Here is a 20,605-nt window from a genome sequence, read left to right on the forward strand (position 1 = left end):
CTGCTTCTCAAAATACACACTTTCCGCTACCTCAGCCTCAAGTGGTCTTCCCTTCATCACAAACCCCAACTGGCGAAGAGAAAGAACCGGGTTGTAATTGACGCAACCCCTAGTCCCTATGAGTGGCACATTACGGAATCCTCCACAACTCATAATGACGTTATGCACATCCATCCGGTAAGATTGCCACCTGATATCATAGGAGGTAAGAGACATAACCCTCTGAGTCCACTTATGCGTGCTCTGAGCATCCACAAAAGGTCCACTGACTGGCAGGAGAGACAAGAACCATCTGAGCAAAAGCGGGAGACAACACCTGATAGCCCCACCCTTACCATGCCTACTGTGAATAGCATAGTAAGTGTCAGCTAACAGAGTAGGAACTGGATTTCCTCCAATGAAAATACTGACTGCAGCATAGTCAACAAAATTGGGCATACTCGGAAACAGGACGATCCCATAGATCATGACGGCCAACTGAGCATGAAAGGCTTCCCAACTTCCCTTCTCTGCTTCTTCTCTAGCTACCCTCAACAGAAACTTCAAAGGCAATCCTACAACATCCCCACTGGACTTCCAACTATCACTGACTTCCTTGATACCCAAATGGAGAGCTCTGGCAACAACTCTGAAATCAACCTCCTTGGGCACATCCAAGAAAGGAACCTGATACCGGACCGGGACACTCAGCAGAATGGAGTACTCCTCAAGAGTAGGCGCCAACTGATAATCTTGAAAGGTGAAACAATGAAGCTCTGGGTCGTAGAACTGTAGAAGAGTCTGCAACGGCACCGGATCGACTACCATCTTTAACAGTGTCAGAATATCTCCATACTGGTCAACAAACCCCTTCTGGTTACCAATGGTCATAAGGTTGCTCAACTCAATCAGAGACGTCAAAGGTTCACGGTGAAAGCTGTAGGAACAAGTCTTCCGCTTCAACTCTGGGACTGTTGCCATCTCTATCAGTGAACAAGCTCTGGAATGTACCTGAGAAATGATATGCATGCAGGGATTAGTTTTTTTTGTTTTTTTCTTTTTCCCCTTTTTTTTTTTTATTGCGTATTTTTTTTGAAAATAAACATGCTATGATGCAAATGATGCAGACACGACTGGTTGGCTGTGTCTCTCAGAACACAGGATCAAAGCTTCGGCTTGAACTCCGAACCACAAATTCATCTGAAACCCAAAGTCATCTGAGACCCCAAACTTCTGAACCAATAGTCACCAACAGGATCACAAGTCACCAACAAGTCACCAACAAGTCACCAACTGTACCTGTAATAATGATCATTCCCTCCCCACTCACGGGTGTCATCTAGGCCAGGGTAAGGTCGAGAGAAACGCAACATAAATAACCTTTCGCAGAACATCATCATATACACACCCGAAGTATGTAACGATAATATCCCACCAGGGTCTGAACTGCTCGTGATATCAATGTTCCGCTAAGTGGCGCAATACCACCCGCTTCCCATGAATCACTCTATTCCTAAGTATCCTAGATTTCACTCATGGCCTGGGTATTGGGCCTTTTACCTCATGTAACTCCCACCCCAACAGAGAGAAACAGACAACCAGCCAGCCAGGTGAACAGATGAATATGAATGCAAACATTAATGCAAACAATAATGCAAACAATAAATAAATGAATGCAATAAATAACAGCAAAAGCAACCAAACCCTATCCTAGAGAGCGCTAGGAGAGACTCGCTTAGGGAAGACGGACCAGCACAGGTCAACTTCTCTATATCCCCAGCAGAGTCGCCTTACTGTCGCATCACACGAAAAACCGGCGGGAAAACAAGAACAACAGAGCCGCCACCGTGCGTTATTTATCCCAAAAGAGGGAAAGGAAACGCTCAGAGTAAACCTGGGAAAGGAAAGGTCTCGCGACCAAAGAGAATGGGATCGGGAGTCGGTTATGTGAAGGGAAGGTATTAGCACCCCTACGCATCCGTCGTACTCGACGGGATCCACGCACAATAGAAAGGAAAATGGTTGCTAAACACTGCTCAAACTCACACACACTGGCTGAAAGAGACACAAGAAAACAAAAGAGACTGACTCGGCAGGATAGCGCATCCTGGGCCTACTTAGTCTATCAGGCATAGACATCAGAGTCGAAGTAGTTCGGACTGGGGAAACGACACATGCTCGCTAGGATATCGCATCCTATGCATACGTATCTCCTTTGGACGAAGGAGAATCAGAGCATTCGTAGCTCGGCTGACACGCACACAAACAAACACTGGCAAAGGCAAACGTGGAGCCTGACTGCCAATCACTGGACTTACATCAGCATCCGAACCAAAACGCACTCAAGAAGGCAAACATGGAGCCTGACTGCCAATCGCTGGACTTACATCAGCATCCGAACCAAACACACGCACACTGGAACCTTAATGCCACTCGATGGACTTACATCAGCTTCCAAGCACACCACAAGACAAAACAAAGACACAGGCGCCCGGAGAGATCTGCTCATCTCCTGCCTACGTACCTCATCTGGTATGAGGATCAGGGCGACGTAGTTCCCCTACAGAGGGATAAAGGACTAGCCTAACCAGATAACAGAGGGAGACACAACTAGGGAGACTACGACTCGAGCCTAGATGTTATCATGCAAATCATCCCTAAGTTAAGGTTTCTAGCTAACTGGCACAGGGAGCCAGCCTATCCTAATCGTGACTTGCACAGGAAGCAAGCCACACCTACACTTAACTTGCACAGGAAGCAAGCCAAGCAAAACCTAACTTGCACAGGAAGCAAGTCTAAACTAACCCTAACTTGCACAGGAAGCAAGTCAAACAAACATACAAGCACAGGTAGCACACACTATATACAAGCAAGGGGCTCAAACAAGGCTAGGTTTTAGTCGAGGGGTCATATCAACCTCAACAAACAAACCTCTGGAACTGGGTGAATGTTGGCTCTTAACCTTGCCATTGAGGGGCTAAGGTGAAGCATATGAAAGGTGAGTGAAGATAAGACTTCACAGCTCTTATCCCTGGCCTGGGAGAGCTTAAGACAAGAATGTGTGGGTTCAGAAAGTGGGAACCCTCCTACACATTTGAAACTGACTCAACTGTACAATTGTACAAGATCTTGGGTTTGTATCTGCAATGCATCAACACAGTGGTGTGAGCAGAGCAGATGACACACAGAATAGCAGGGGATAGATTGCATATCCCTTGGGTTCTGCCAATTGCCTCTTCACTTAGGAGGTCTTTGACTCTATACAAGGACAAATTGTAAACATACACAAGCATTGCCTCTTAAGGAGGACTTCAGACAGTTGCCTGGCCAAGTAACAGGCCAGGTCTTCCAGACTACATGAAGATTAGAAATATACCTCAATGCAAATTGCTTATACAAGCAAAGCAAAGCAAAAAGTTCACAAGGAACTGAGCAACTAAAAGCACCTGAAATAGTCAAACAGACATTAGTATACAACTTCAAGATTAAAGCAAAAGGAAACAGATCAACAGTCAATCATAAGCAAGAGAATGTGCAAGGCATAAGGCTCAAGGCATGTGAGCCAAGCCACCTACAAAACAAATAGATTAGTCATGATAAACAAGCACACTCAATCAATTTGTATTGGTCTCATTGGGTAATTGTTGCTTAACCTGAAAAAATGAGCTCAAACATAAGTAACAGGACCACTAGGACAAGCCTAGGGTCAAAAGGGGATGAAAAAGTCAAAACAGAAAATGAACTCCAATCAAAATCATATTTAAACAATCAAGAAACAAACCCAATTGGTTTCACATTCATATCAATCATCATCTTCATTTCATAAACAAAAGAAGTCAAGGCATGGCATTTAGAAGCTCATAGAAGTCAACAGCAAGACTTAGCTCAAAAGCAATCTTAAACATTTCCAAAAATCACCAAATAAATCATGGTCAATCACAACCCATAGCATGGTATGCATGTCAAATTTCAGCTCATTTGGACAAGTAGAAGATAGTCAATGAAAATCAGAAAGGCAAGGCAATTTTGAACATGCTCAAAGAAGTCAACCAAACATGCATCAACTTGCAAAAATCATAAATCAGGGATGGCATATGAGAAATGAATGGGACTAAAACCATGGCAAAGATTAAGATGTCTAGTAATCACATATCAAATTTCATGTCCATCTAATAAAGTATGAGGATTTCACAAATGAAATGGGAACAAGTGTCACAAAAAGTCAACATAAGACCAAACAGGGGACAAAAATCTCAATCAATTGGAAAATGCCATAAACAAATCCACAAAAAATCACACGTAAACTAGACATACAAGAGTAGGTTCATGCAAAAATTTAGATCAATTGGAGGTCAAGAAGCATGGCTATAAAAATCAACAAGTTGAACATCAATGGTGTGACACAAATTGTCACACCCTACTTCAAAAATTCACAACTCACAATCCAGATAAGATAAATTCACAAACTCTACATCAAAATAAACATGAATGTGTCTAGTTTGTTCTCAAAAGTTTCAAGTCCATAGGATAAGTCATGACCATTTCACAAAGGTTTTGGTAAAATGTGTACAATATGGATGCATGTTACAAATCCTAATGCCAAACAAAAACCAACCATCCAAAAATTCTGGAAAAAATGTGATAAAATAATAGAGGTCATGCTGAGCATTTAGCAAAAATTCCCACAAAATTTGGATCACAAATGAATGATTTATGAATTTTACAAGTTGAGCATATCAAATGAAATAAAAATTGAGAAAATAAATGAATTAAATGGATTTAATAACCGGAAATGGCATTTTTGTAATTCTAGGATTCACTAAATCAAACGCTGCCGTTTTGGGCCATGAAACGGGATGTTGTGATTGGCCATTATGGAGCAACAGTGCCATGCACGTGGGAGACAGAAAAAATTTCTGGGCAAGGCAAAGGGTTTTAGGGTTTATGAAGAACAGCATGAACTTCATCTTTCCCAAATCGAGTCACTCAAAATTTTTTCCAGAAATCTCGATTGGATATACCAAACGACTCAGCAAACAACCAACAACATGAATCCAACAACGATTTTCACTAAAACACAATATAACTCATGAATCGAGCAGAAATACAATTCATCACCAAGCTTCATTTCAACATAACTAAAGAAATAACCAACCATTTTCAAAAGCAAAACCATCATGAAGCTCAGCATGGATAGACCTTTCTAAAGCATGTATTGATTTGATGAAATAAGGAGATCGAAAATTTACCAATTCTGAAGAGCAGCTGAGATTTTGATGTTGTTTGCTTGCAAATGCTCAAAACAGGTGAAGGTCCAAGCTCCACAAGGTGAATGGTGAAGTTGGCTTGGCTTGAAACAACTTGAAACAGCTTCAACCACACTTTGCCATTGATGATGCTTTGGAAAAACAGTCGGGCAAATGAGCTTACAGTTGGTGAAACAATGTTGCAATGAGCTCAAGATGCTGTTTGGATGATGAAACAACAAAGGCAAGGTCGAGTTCTCTTGAAGTTTTTTGCAGATTTCTCGAGATGGGGGAAAAATGGATTTTGAGAGCAAGTGATATTTTCTGTGTTTGTGTGGCTGCTAGGGTTTCCTTCAGAGAGAAAATGATGAATATATACTCTGTTCAATGGTACTTAATCAAGGTTCATGAAAAAGTGGAATGGAGTTGGTGAAAAGTGTCCTTTTGCCAATTTTCAAGCAAGTTGGTAATGGGTGTATGTACTGCACGAAAATGGGCCTTGAACATGTCCAAAATATGATTTCTGAATATATTTGATTGGTAGAATTGGTTGGAAGTGGTTAATTTTGAAACTCATTTTTCAACCTCACTTGAAATTAATTCATGCAAGTCCAAAAATGCCATTTTGATTGGTAATGTTTTGGTGAATGATGGTTGCATATTTGGAAAGAGGGGATCAAATGTGACTTGTTGCAAAAAACCCCACCCAAATTGGCCAAATGGTTTGAGAGATATGGCCTTTTGAAGTTCAAAAATTTTGGAGAATGAATTGATCATAACTTGCCAACCATACATGGGAATTGAGTGTTCTTGGACTTTTTGGAAATGGGAGAACAAGATCTTCAACTTTCATGTTGGGAAAAAATTCATTTGAAGCTTGTATCATGATGGAAGTTTGGGATCAAGAAGTTTCCATTTTTGGCAGGTTTCAATTACAGGTCCAGTTTCTATTTTTGGAAATTTCTTGTCTGGCTTCCAATTCTTCAATAATGGTCTTTGAAATGATACATGAGGCCTATTTGGACATGAATGAGCTCTCTCAAACCAAATCCAACCATCAAAACCATAAAATCAGACACAGTTGACCAAGTTTGACTTTTTAGGGTTTCTGGCAAACTGTGCATTGACTGATGACTTCTGAACATCCAATCCTTGACCAAAACACTTCAAATGGATCCCCAAGTCATGTGAACACGTTGGACCAACCCTAGGGCCTTGTTTCAATGAAAATTGCACTTGCTTGCTTGACTGACTGATCTCCTGACCAGTTTGACCTAATTCTTCTTAATGGCTTGCACTTGAGGCAAAGGGACAATGCAATGCTATGCAGTGGACCATGTTATGTTATGACCTAATATGAGAACGTATGTACAAAAGGTAGGTGCAAATTTGAGGTGCTACACTTACGGTGTTCCTTAGTTACTCTATCTCTCATCAGTTCTTCCTTTGTGTGTGACCCTATAGGTTTTCGCGGCATTGGCAATTATATTAAATCACGTATTTAACATAATAAACAGTGAGAGGTATCTAGCAACACATCACTGCTACCCAAGACACGAAAATATCATATGATCTGACAAATCCTTCTGTGATAATACTTATGTGTAGAATTACCCTTTTGCCCTTATGTCTATATTGAACACAAGGCATAGACCGTGTCATCCTTGTCCAATTTGATATTGGGCCCATAGACATTTATCCTGTTATGCAGGATGGGCAAATTCCATCTAGGTCACTCATGTCCCTCAGCATGCTTCGTGGAGTACCCATCAACTGTCTTTATGGTTATCCAGTTACGGACAACGTTTGATCAGCAATAAAGCACCCGACTCTACATCTAGGGTCCATAGTGGTTTTAGGTCGAAGGGTGGTATACACCATTATCACCATGAGAATAACTTATGACACTTTTCATAACATTCTATATAGTATTCTCATAGCGGGTCAATCCGGTATAAATATTACTCTTAATATTCATACCTATGTTTAAGACTTGATAACTCCTTATCCATGATCCATGAGATGTGATCATCAGTCTATATACATAATAGTCTTAATGCTTTAATGTTATCCCACTTCACAATAAAGCTCGACTACAAATACTTTAAGAATAATTTCCTTATGTTTAATGTGATCTCATGATCAAGTCATACTTGATACATTAAACGGACTAGCTATTCTATGAACTTTATTAAACAAATGTAATAAAGAAAAAGTCTTTTATTATTAATAAATAATTCGATACAAGTATCAAAAATATTGACCTCTAGGGCTTACACCAACATGTTATAACTTAGAAGGATCATGAATCTCAGTTTACATTATTAGAGATTTCTTGAAATACTTCAAGGATACAGTGATGCAGATTGGAACACCTTATAAGATGATTCAAAAGTACTTTGAGGCTATATATTAAATATAGTTGGATGAGTTGTCTCTTTGAATTCAAATAAACATACTTTCATGGCCCATTTTATGAAGGAGTCCAAAAAGATAACATTAGCAATTTATAGTGAAGAAGCAAGTTGGTTGAGATACTTGTTAGTATTGATTCCTTTACTTCAAAAATCTATGCCAGTTGTATTGATCCAATACGATAGTACCGTGACTATTGCAAAATTTGAGAATCGTTATTATAATGGTAATAGATGTCAAATAAGAAGTAATCACAACACTGTTAGAGATTGTATCTCTAAAGGAGCTATTATAGTGGATCATGTATGCACTGATGAAAATTTAGCATATCATATAATAAAAGGATTAGCTAGAGAGAACGTCCATAATACACCCAAGAAGGTGGAACTTATTCTTATAGAGAAGTGAGTTCCTCATGATGGTAACTCGACCTAATAGATCGGAGATTCCAAGAAATAGACTCAATGGATAATAATAAGTTATGAGTAATATATGATCATCATGCTAGAATAAATAAGAGAAACATTAATCTTGAAGCAAAAAGAGGATGAGATAATAGAAACTCTTAATGAGATTTATATATACTCTGTATGAGAGAGTTCCTGGATACAATAGTACTCTTGATATACTCACATGTGTGATTATGGAACTTAGCATGAATCTTATAGAATTTCGAGGTAGAATTAATAGAGCTTTCACTAAATTTGGATAAACGTGCAGGGTTGTTAAAGCATATGATTTTTAGAATACACCTTAAGAAAAATTTGTGTGCCAGTTTGATGTATGAGATATAGTTCAACACACTTGTGTCACTCTTTTTGAATCGGAATCCTACCAGCTACACAAAGGTTCATGTCGTAGACACCTCTACTTATGCACAAATTTAGGAACATTTGACGTTACTTGTGAAATACTTTTTTTAAGTTCAAGTGGAGGATTGTTGGAACATGTATATTTATTCCAATATTGATATGAATTTGAAAAAAATTTCTTAAGTCTCACATTGTTAGAAAAAATAAGTGTGTTTGTGAGTTAATTGAAAAAATTTCTTAATCTCACATTCTTTAGATTATATACCTAGCTAACATACTTTATTATAGAAGGAATGCACATGTTCCATTCCAAAAGACACAATCTTTTTTTAGTTTTTTCTTCTTCACTCTCAATATTGTACGTTTATCGAATTGTCGAAGCGCCAAATTCTCCCCCATTCTTTCTACTCGTTGAATTTTTCGCGTATTTTCTTGAATTCTCTTTAGAGAATGATTTGAAGTACTTCGGGTTTGAGTTTAGAAATTATAAGTATTTTTTTTATTCTATTAGGAGAATTATTTGAATTTTCCTTTGTTTGAGAAATTATTTTTAATCAAACAACCATTATTGAATTCTCTTTGGAGAATTACTTGAAGTTCTTCTCGTTTTAAAAATTATTACGACTGATCTTTTTATCAGATACTATGAATGATATTTATACTATATTTGACTGGTCGCTGTACTATTAAAGGGTGTATTTCTATATTTATTATCTACCATGCAAGTTATAATGTACATTATAAAGTTGTGATGTTTTTTCTTAGAGGTGTCGTGGTTGAGTGACTGTGTTGCACAATTTTGGAAAATACCACAAAACGTCTTACAAAGAGCGATTTAATACACAACTCGATCCAATAATTTCTTCGGTTGCAATTTTCAAAAACCGTGAAACAATCCGATCTGACTAGGTGAATGATACCATAATTGATTTAATATAAGCTTAGTTTTTTTTTTCATTTTGCATGATCAATTGTTTAAAAAAGCTCTATTGCTATACTTATACTGGTCTTTTTGTATTTTATATAAAGGGGTATTTGAACCCTTCCTTTTACATTTTGAGATAAATCTTTGTGTGATGAACTAGTTATTTACGTTGTATATGTTGTATAATGCCCAATACTATACCTGTTTGCCAAATTTATTTCTGTTTGCTGACTTATCTCTAATACATTTGAGTATATCTTATACTCAATTCCCTAGATTTTATTAATAAAAAATTTCCATAAAAAACTACAAATAAGTAAAGGAAAGTCTCTAGCTATCATCAATACATTATTTCAACTTAATATTACAATTCAACATATGGTGTTTCTCTTTACTTCTTTCATTAAAATGATAGAGAACAAAAATGATAGAGAAACATGATCTTCTCACAAAATGAATTCCATAAGTGTAACGGTTTCTTATTTTTTTTATAATAAGTATTAATAATAAAAAATCATTTAATGTGGTCCATAATTTTGGGATTTTGGTTCTGAAAAGGGTATGATTTATTTTGATTTTAATGTAAATTGATATGACCATTTAATTGGGTGGTAATGAGTTTTAATGACTTTAAATTCTTGATGGTAGAATCAAGCCTATAAATAGTCTTTGGTCCCCAAAGCTTTCTCTCATCGCAAAAGAAATACACCATCTATATTGAGAGAGCAAGAGCTTGGAAGAATCAAAGGCAGTACACTCACAACACTGCAACAATGGTTGAAGGTAAAACCTCTAATTCTATTTCTACATATTGTTTTATTGATTTTGTTGTTCTTTTGTTATCAGAAACATATGATCAATATATATATATTATTCTAACATTTGGTATCAGAGCCTCTACTGCCTCTACCTTATTTTTGAATGGTTCTTCCATATTTGGTATTTTTTTGTGATTTAATTTTGAGTTTTGAATTTTAAAATATTATGTTTACACAGGTCTTGATTCCGTGGCATTCATAAATGTTACCGCTAGGCTTCTTTGTTAAACATGTATTTTGATTTTGTTCATATCCATATGATTTCATTTTTACTGATTATTATGTCTTATTATTTAATCTTTGAATTAAATTTGTGCAAAAATTAAATTGATTTATAATGTTATTATTTTGTTAAGAAATTGTATAAGAGATCTTATTTATTTATTTTTATTCTCTCATATAATTGAGTTACTATGCCTAGTGATCGTTTTAATTTTGATTAATTTGGATTAGCCACAACATCCTTAAATCAATTGAGATTAGTTTTTTAAAGTTTTGAGATCACATAAATTATTAGACATAAAATTATAATTAATTATACGTGGTATAATGAATTTTATCCTACAGAATTTTTTATTATATTTGTATGATTAATTAGAATAAAATGTCAAAATATTTTCATAACTTGCCCATAGAAATTATGAATTGGTACATAATTTGATAGTTTTATCATAAAGTATTAATTTTTGATAGAAAAACAAATTTATATCATGCACGTAAAGTGTGAGGTTTGAAAAATCTATCGCAATTTTTTTTTTAAATCTTATTACATTAAAATTTAGCCCACAGGTAATTTTTATGTTGTAAGATTTATTTTATGGTATGTTTATATTGATAATACATACAATTTGGATAATATTTATGCCTCAAATTTTGACATCAATTTTGTTTATCTTTTTAGCTTCTCAACTTGCTAATTTTTCTGATATCCGATGTGATATTCCCGAGCTCAGAGGAGATAACTATAAGGTGTGGAAGGAAAGAATTCTCCTCCATCTAGGATGGATGGACATAGATTATGTTATTAGGAAAGACGAACCACCTGCAATTATAGATGAAAGTACTCCAGCTGCAATCGCTGCGCTATATGAGCGGTGGGAGAGATCCAACTGGCTCAGTGTGATGTTCATTAAGACTAAGGTCACAGGTGGAATACGTGGTTCTGTCGATCAGCATGAGAATGTCTGTGATTTGCTGAAAGCCATTGACGATCAGTTCGTCACTTCTGAAAAGGCTTTGGCAAGCACATTAATTATGAAATTTTCCTTCTACCGACTCACCAGTGTGAAAGGTGTGTGTGAGCACATAATGAAAATGCGTGACATTTCAGCTCAACTTAAGAAACTTAAGGTTGATATGTCTGACTCCTTCCTGGTGCACTATATTCTGAACTCTCTACCGTCTGAGTATGGGCCTTTCAAGATCTCCTACAATACACATAAAGACAAATGGTCAATCAATGAATTAATGATCATGTGTGTTCAGGAAGAAGAAAGGCTTGTAATGGAACAGAGTGAGAGTGCATTGCTGACAAGCACTCGCGGGAAGAACAAAGCTTTCAAAACTGACAAGTAACAAGCCAATCAGAAAGGGAAATTCAAAATACCACCGCAAGGTGATATCAAGAAAGAAGCAAAGTGTTACTTCTGTAAAAAGGAAGGACACATGAAGAAGGAATGCCCTAGATTCAAAGAATGGCTTGAAAAGAAAGGTAATTTATTCTCATTTGTTTGTTATGAATCTAATATGACCGATGTTAATATTAACACCTGGTGGATTGATTCTGGATCAATAATCCATATAACAAATGAAGGAGAAGTGTGATCCAAAGCGCAGCGGAAATTAAAATTTTCTCCTTTAGAGATCCTTACGAATGGTCATGATCAGTGATAGAATATTTATCTTTTGTGACGATTGGAACCTTTGGTGCAAATGTCTTATGACGATCAAAACCTTTGATGCAGATCCACGGAGCGATCACGAACGTTGAACGATGACAACGTCTCTACTCAGTCCACATAAACGGATTCCTTCAATCTCAGTGCTAGCCGGTACGAATGAAGGCTTTGAGTGTGTGTGTGTGTGTGTGTGTGTGTGTGTGTGTGTGTGTGTGTGAGAGAGAGAGAGAGAGAGAGAGAGAGAGAGAGAGAGAGAAAACGAAAATAATGCAACCGCAATGAATGCTTCTGCACAAGGGTTCTATTTATAGAACCACTTGTGTGGGCTTCAAGCTAAAAAAGCCCACTTAAGTGTATTTTGTCCCATATCTTATAATATGCCCAAAATCACTTAAGCCCATGTTATATACCATATTTCGTATTCTACTTAAGTACACTGTGTCTTACGATGTTCAATAATTCACTTAAGGGAACCGTATCTTACGGTGTTCCTTAGTTACTCTATCTCTCATCAATCCGTCCTTTGTGTGTGACCCTGTAGGTTTTTGCGGCGTTGGCAATTATATTAAATCACGCATTTAACATAATAAACAGTGAGCGGTATCTAGCAACACATCACTGCTACCCAAGACACAAAAATGTCATGTGATCTGACAAATCCTTCTGTGATAATACTTATGTGCATAATTACCCTTTTGCCGTTATGTCTATATTGAACACAAGGCATAGACCGTGTCATCCTTGTCCAGTTCAATATTGGGCCCATAGACATTTATCCTATTATGCAGGATAGGCAAATTCCATCTAGGTCACTCATGTCCCTCAGCATGCTTCGTGGAGTACCCATCAACTGTCTTTATGGTTATCCAGTTACGGACAATGTTTGATCAGTAATAAAGCACTCGACTCTACATCTAGGGTCCATAGTGGTTTCAGGTCGAAGAGTGGTATACACCATTATCACCATAAGAATAACTTATGACACTTTGCATAACATTCTATATAGTATTCTCATAGCGGGTCAATCCAGTATAAATATTACTCTTAATATTCATACCTATGTTTAAGACTGGATAACTCCTTATCCATGATCCACGAGATGTGATCATCAGTCTATATACATAATAGTCTTAATACTTTAGTGTTATCCCACTTCACAATAAAGCTTGACTACGGATACTTTAAGAATAGTGTCCTTATGTTTAATGTGATCTCATGATCAAGTCACACTTGATACATTAAACGGACTAGCTTTTCTAGGGACTTTATTAAACAAACGTAATCAAGAAAAAGCCTTTTATTATTAATAAATAATTCGATACAAGTACCAAAACTATTGGCCTCTAGGGCTTACACCAACAATCTCCCACTAGCACTAGAGCCAATCAGGCATACCCCTAATGCCCATTGATCTAGTATGGCCATCATGCTTCTGCTGCGCAAGAGGCTTTGTCAGTGGGTCAGCAATATTGTCAAGTGTTGGCACTCTGCATATTTTCACATCTCCTCTATCTATTATCTCTCGAATGAGGTGATAACGCCTAAGTATGTGTTTGGATCGTTGGTGAGATCTAGGCTCCTTAGCTTGTACGATAGCACCATTGTTATCATAATAGAGACCAATGGGATCCACAATGCCAGGAACCACGCCTAGTTCACTAATGAACTTTTTGATCCAAACAACTTCCTTTGCTGCACTTGAGGCAACAATATACTAGGCCTCAGTTGTAGAATCAGCAACTGTATCTTGCTTTGAACTTTTCTAGCTCACATCACCACCATTTAAGCAAAACACATAACCAGATTGCGATCATGCATATTAAAGCGTCTCAGCACTTTGTCTATGTATGTACTCTGACTTAGGCCAAGCAGTTTTGTGATCCATCTCTATAGATTCTGATTCCTAATATATAGGCTGCTTCACCTATGTCCTTCATAGAAAAGCATTTCCCCAACCAAGACTTTACTTGTTGTAGGGTGGGGACATCGTTTCCAATGAGTAATATGTCATCTACATATAATACCAGGAAAACGATCATGCTCCCACTAACCTTATTGTAGACACAAGGCTCATCTTTGTTCTTGATCTATGAGTAATACATCACCTTGATCAGTTATGAGATATCCATATCTCGCAGGTAGGTGATGTATCCTGCCTGACCTACGTTGGTCTTGTTCTACTTGAGCAGGTTGCTCTTACACAACTTTTTGTGTTTCCTGCTCTAATTCCTCCATAGGTGTATTAATGCTTTGTGATTCTTGGATTTCTTAAAGCTCTACTTTCCTCCCACTTATTCCTTTGGAAATAAAATCCTTTTCTAGGAAAACTCCAGTTCGAGCGAGAAACACTTTGCCCTCAGAAGGATTATAGAAGTAATACCCTATTGTTTCTTTAGAATACCCCACAAATAAGCAATTGTCAGATTTGGGCTCAAGCTTAGTTGAAGTTTTTCGTTTCACATAAAATTTGCAACCCCAAATCTTCATGTAAGACATATGTGGTTTCTTACCACTCCATATCTCATATGGTGTCTTCTCAACCTTTTTGGATGGAACACGGTTAAGTGTGTAAGCTGTTGTCAATGGTGCATGTCCCCAAAAGGAGTTTGGAAGATCGGTGTGACTCATCATGGATCGGACCATGTCCAATAGGGTTCAATTTCTTCTCTCAGATACACCATTCCATTGGGGTGTTCCAGGAGGAGTAAGTTGGGATATGATACCACACTCTTTCAGATGGTCATCAAACTCTAGGCTTAAATACTCACCACCTCGATCTGATCGAAGAGTTTTAATATTCTTACCTAGTTGGTTTTAACTCTTTTAGTATTAATGTTATAAATAGGCATTTCAAGATCAAGGACATATAGTTCATTGCTCATTTGTGCAGTAGCATAGAATATATCATTCAAATAAATTGAGCAACAATTATTCTTTAAATGAAAAACCAAACTTGTCCAAACAAGAAATGGAAATAATATTCCTGCTAATTGCAGGTACATAATAACAGTTCTCTAACTGAAATATTAAACCACTAGGTAAAGTCAATACATAAGTTCCTACGACTAAAGCAGCAACCTTTGCTCCATTGCCAACTCGTAGGTCAACTTCACCTTTTTCAAAATCTCTACTCCTTTTCAGCCCCTGCACATTTGTATAAATGTGAGAACCGCATCCAGTATCTAATACTCATGATGCAGAAGTAGATAAATTTATTTTAATAACAAAAAATACCTGAATTTGAAGTCTCTACTCCATTCTTCGTATCTTCCAGGTACTTTGGGCAGTTTCTCTTCCAGTGTCCTGTCTTACCGCAATGGAAGCAGGTGCCTGCCTTTGTTATGCCTCCACTAGGCTTCAAAGCAGCAACAGTGGGTCTGGGTTTGACAACTTCCTTGCCTTTCCCTTTATCACCCTGCTTGGTGGGCCTTTTGTTCTATCTCTTTCCATTTCCGATCATCAAAATGGACTTCCCTTTTGTCTTCAGATTCTGCTCAGCAGTTCTTAACATAGCTAGCAATTCAGGAAGAGATTTGTCCATATCATTTATATTGAAATTTAGGACAAATTGACTGAATCCATTTGGAAACGATTGCAAGATCACATCAGTCGCAAGTTCCTTTCCGAAGGGAAAACCCAACCTTTCAAGGTTTTCTACATACCCAGTCATCTTGAGCACATGGGGACTTACAGGGGATCCCTCAGCTAACATGCCTTGAAAAAGGGCTTTTGAAACTTCGAACCTTTCATGCCTTGCTTGCTCTTGATAGAGCATCTTCAGGTGTTCGATCATATCGAACGATGTCATGTTCTCATGTTGCTTTTGCAATTCTGAGTTCATGGTAGTCAGCATGAGACAAGCAGTTTCATTGGCATCATCTACATGCTTCTTATAAGCATCTCTTTTTGCCTTAGGTGCAGAACTAAGAGGTTCCTCTTCAGGAACAGGTTTCTCCAAGACATATAGCTTTTTATCATGTTTGAGGACAATCCTCAGATTTTGGTGTCAATCCAGAAAATTTGTCCCAGACAATTTTTCCTTGTCAAGGATTGATCACAAAATCTTGTTAGAGGTGTTTATTGTCATGGTAATCTACATAAGCATTAATGAAAATATAAGTATCATTAACATATTTAATTAAATATGCTCCCGCTATTTTACTCAAAACAAATGACCCTCATCATTTGATTCGGAAAATCCCGTTGGAAGATTTTCTAGTGGGTCGAGATCCATATTTCACTTCGTTCTAAGTCCGCGTAGGCAGATTACACAAAACTAGGTTATTTAGGTAGGAACTCCTTCCAATTGTATCTCATACAACTCTCGAAAATTTCAGTTGGGTGAATAACTCCTTATTCCAATCCATCATATGGATCATTCCCAACTCTTGCTTCTAAACATATATAATATTATTATAATTTGTTTAGTTAATTTTGACTCATCGTTTTAGCAATTGGATATTACAATTATTCCATCGCACCTTACTAATATAGAACATGCACCTCGCGTAGGCGAAACCTACATTATCTAATACTAGTCTTGATGAGTGCTAAAACTTGGAAAGCAAACATATATAATATTATTATAATTTGTTTAGTTAAGTTTGACCCATTGTCTTAGCAGTTGGATATTACAATTATCCCATCGCACCTTACTAATATAGAACATGCACCTCGCGTAGGCGAAACCTACATTATCCGATACTAGTCTTGATGAGTGCTAAAACTTGGAAAACATAAACTTAATATTTAATTTGAGGGAATTGTAATTGTTATGATCTCACCGGCTTATTTATCATATAAATCGTCTCTCACATGCATCAACATATATTCACATGCATCAACATACATACACATACATCAACATACATTCACATGCATCAACATACATACACATGCATCAACATACATAATGAAACAGTTATGGCCCCTAGCGCAATTGTTCCCCCAAGCCAATGAGAGAACCTAAGCTAACCTAATAACGATCTAAGCTTCTCCAAGCAAGATCTTCAAGGTTGTCCTCCTTTGATCTTCAAGGTTGTCCTCCTTTGATATTGAAATCTTCTCTTTCTTCAAAACATTGTCTTCCTTTGATATTGAATTCTTCTCTTTCTTCATATCATTACATTACAGAAGAAAATCGTTTTACATACGAGGGATTGAGATGAGGAAAGAAGTTACATTAAGATATTAAAAGGAGAGGCACGACACGCAGGTCGTATTTTAAAAACCCAAAACAAAATAAAGGAAAACTAGGGCCATAACTGATCACCACAAGACAATAATAACAAACACATTACTATTATTAATTTTAATTCCTTTAATTAATTAAAACCAAATTAAATCTCGGCGACTGATCACACTACGTGTAGTTAGCCGGGGGTCCGCTGCCCGGTCAGCGGAAACGAGGTTTCCGCTGCTCGGTCAGCGGACGGTGGTTCCGCTGACCGATCAGCGGCCGGGGGTCAAGGGGGCAGCGCCCCTTGCGGGGTTGTAGAGGCAACGCCCCTGTCCGAAAATTTTAATGAACTATTCATTTGAAATCGACATCGTTTTGCATCAACACAACTCTTGCGCAGTCACAAAACAAAAACCCCGACAATTCTGACTCTGTGAATGTGACGACCGTCACAAAGCCCATGACGAACGTCACGCCCACCTTGTTACGAACGTCACATGCCCATGACGAACGTCACGCCGCCAAAATAACAGAAACGCCTAGAATTCTGGATCTGTGAATGTGACGACCGTCACAAAGCACGTGACGGCCGTCACAAAGCACGTGACGACCGTCACGTCCAGCTTGTTACGATCGTCACAGGTCCATGACGATCGTCACGCGGCCAAAACCCAGCGCTTTGAAATAGTTAACAGACGCGTTCCAACAAGCCCTCAATTCACAACTTCTTGACGGCACAACCCTTGCGCCGTCACCAACCCTAATGCGCCAATTTCAGACCGTCAAACACACCTCGATTGTTGATTCAGTAAGATTGATCAATGGGTCATTGCTTCACCAAACTAATGTCGGATTCCGAAGCAAATGACCATTGATCGCTCAAATTAAAACAACCATTTAGTGTTTGAACGAATGAAACAGAAACAGTATATCATATATACCGTACTTTGCATTAGGATTACTTATATCATATATAAGTTGATCGGTCTCAATTGCGTAACCTATGGACGATCGATGTATCGCTACTTCACCTTACTAATGTCGATTCCAAAGCATAGTCAATATCAATCATCCAACTCGTACACTCATGATGCCAAATTTAATTACCCATTTAATTAATTGATTCATTCTGTCTTTTAATCATATTAATACAGAAAATAAACAGCTATCCGAGTCATGGTTTCGTAAGTGGCTCTGATAGCACTGAAGGAGAATTGCGATCCAAAGCGCTGCGGAAATTAAAATTTTCTCCTTTAGAGAACCTTACGAATGGTCATGATCAGTGATAGAATATTTACCTCTTGTGACGATTGGAACCTTTGGTGCAGATCTCTTGTGACGATCAGAACCTTTGATGCAGATCCACGGAGCGATCACGAATGTTGAACGATGACAACGTCTCTACTCAGTCCACACGAACGGATTCCTTCAATCTCAGTGCTAACTGGTATGAATGAAGGCTTTGAGTGTGTGCGTGTGTGTGTGTGTGTGTGTGTGTGTGTGTGAGAGAGAGAGAGAGAGAGAAAACGAAAATAATGCAACCGCAATGAATACTTCTGCACAAAGGTTCTATTTATAGAACCACTTGTGTGGGCTTCAAGCTAAAAAAGCCCACTTAAGTGTATTTTGGCCCATATCTTATAATATGCCCAAAATCACCTAAGCCCACTTAAGTGTATGTGGCCCATATCTTATAATATGCCCAAAATCACTTAAGCGCATGGTACCTTACCATATTTCGTATTCTACTTAAGCACACCGTACCTTACGATGTTCTATAATTCACTTAAGGGCACCGTATCTTACGATGTTCCTTAGTTACTCTATCTCTCATCAATCCGTCCTTTGTGTGTGACCCAGTAGGTTTTCGCGGCATTGGCAATTATATTAAATCACGCATTTAACATAATAAACAGTGAGCGGTATCTAGCAACACATCACTGCTACCCAAGACACGAAAATGTTATGTGATTTGACAAATCCTTCTATGATAATACTTCTGTGCATAATTACCCTTTTCCCCTTATGTCTATATTGAACACAAGGCATATACCGTGTCATCCTTGTCCAGTTCAATATTGGGCCTATAGACATTTATCCTATTATGCAGGATGGGCAAATTCCATCTAGGTCACTCATGTCCCTTAGCATGCTTCGTGGAGTCCCCATCAACTGTCTTTATGGTTATCCAGTTACGGACAATGTTTGATCAACAATAAAGCACTCGACTCTACATCTAGGGTCCATAGTGGTTTCAGGTCGAAGAGTGGTATACACCATTATCACCATGAGAATAACTTATGACACTTTGCATAACATTCTATATAGTATTCTCATAGCGGGTCAATCCAGTATAAATATTACTCTTAATATTCATACCTATGTTTAAGACTTGATAACTCCTTATCCATGATCCATGAGATGTGATCATCAGTCTATATACATAATAGTCTTAATACTTTAGTGTTATCCCACTTCACAATAAAGCTCGACTACGGATACTTTAAGAATAGTGTCATTATGTTTAATGTGATCTCATGATCAAGTCACACTTGATACATTAAACGGACTAGCTATTCTAGGGACTTTATTAAACAAATGTAATAAAGAAAAAGCCTTTTATTATTAATAAATAATTCGATACAAGTACCAAAAGTATTGGCCTCTAGGGCTTACACCAACAACAAATTCCTTACAGGGTATGCAAAACCTAAGGAAGCTAGTGGGAAGTGTGCGGACTGTCCTATCAGAAAGCAGGATGGGCTCATATGTGGAAGCTATTGGAACTTGCAATTTAATTTTGAATAATGGTTTTGTTTTGAAATTAGAAAGGACCTTTTATGAGCCAAGTTTCTCACGAAACTTAATTTCAGTTTCTAGACTTGTACCTTTTGGATATTCCTTTAATTTTAAAGACACCTTGTTTGAATTATTTTATAATTCGAAATGTGTTGGGAATGGTATATTGTCTGACGGTTTTTATCGTATTAATTTACAAATCGAATCCATTTATAGTTCAATACATGTTCAAATTGGCACTAAACGGTGTAATATTAATGAGAATTCTTCTATGTTATGGCATCGGAGATTAGGACATATCTCCATAGAGAGAATTAAAAGGTTAGTAAAAGATGGGGTACTTAATACTCTAGATTTTGCTGACTTTGAAACTTGTGTTGACTGCATTAAGGGAAAGCAGACCAACATGTCTAAGAAAGGTGCCAATAGAAGTTCAAGTATATTAGAAATAATTCATACAAACATATGTTGTCCTGATATGGATGCACATGGTCAGAAATATTTCATCACTTTCATAGATGATTACTCACGATA

General features: G+C 37.5%; 1 protein-coding gene across 1 annotated transcript; it reads left to right on the plus strand.

Annotated features, from left to right (window-relative positions):
* The first annotated feature begins 10,150 nt into the window (after nucleotides 1-10,150).
* On the plus strand, nucleotides 10,151-11,770 carry LOC127081889 (uncharacterized). Its single transcript, XM_051022116.1, has 2 exons — nucleotides 10,151-10,160; nucleotides 11,097-11,770. The coding sequence occupies exons 1-2, from the start codon at nucleotides 10,151-10,153 to the stop codon at nucleotides 11,768-11,770; spliced, it is 684 nt and encodes a 227-aa protein (XP_050878073.1).
* Nucleotides 11,771-20,605: the final 8,835 nt, after the last annotated feature.

The sequence above is a fragment of the Lathyrus oleraceus genome, chromosome 5 (genome assembly GCF_024323335.1).
Source record: "Lathyrus oleraceus cultivar Zhongwan6 chromosome 5, CAAS_Psat_ZW6_1.0, whole genome shotgun sequence".
In the NCBI taxonomy this organism is placed as follows: domain Eukaryota; kingdom Viridiplantae; phylum Streptophyta; class Magnoliopsida; order Fabales; family Fabaceae; genus Lathyrus; species Lathyrus oleraceus.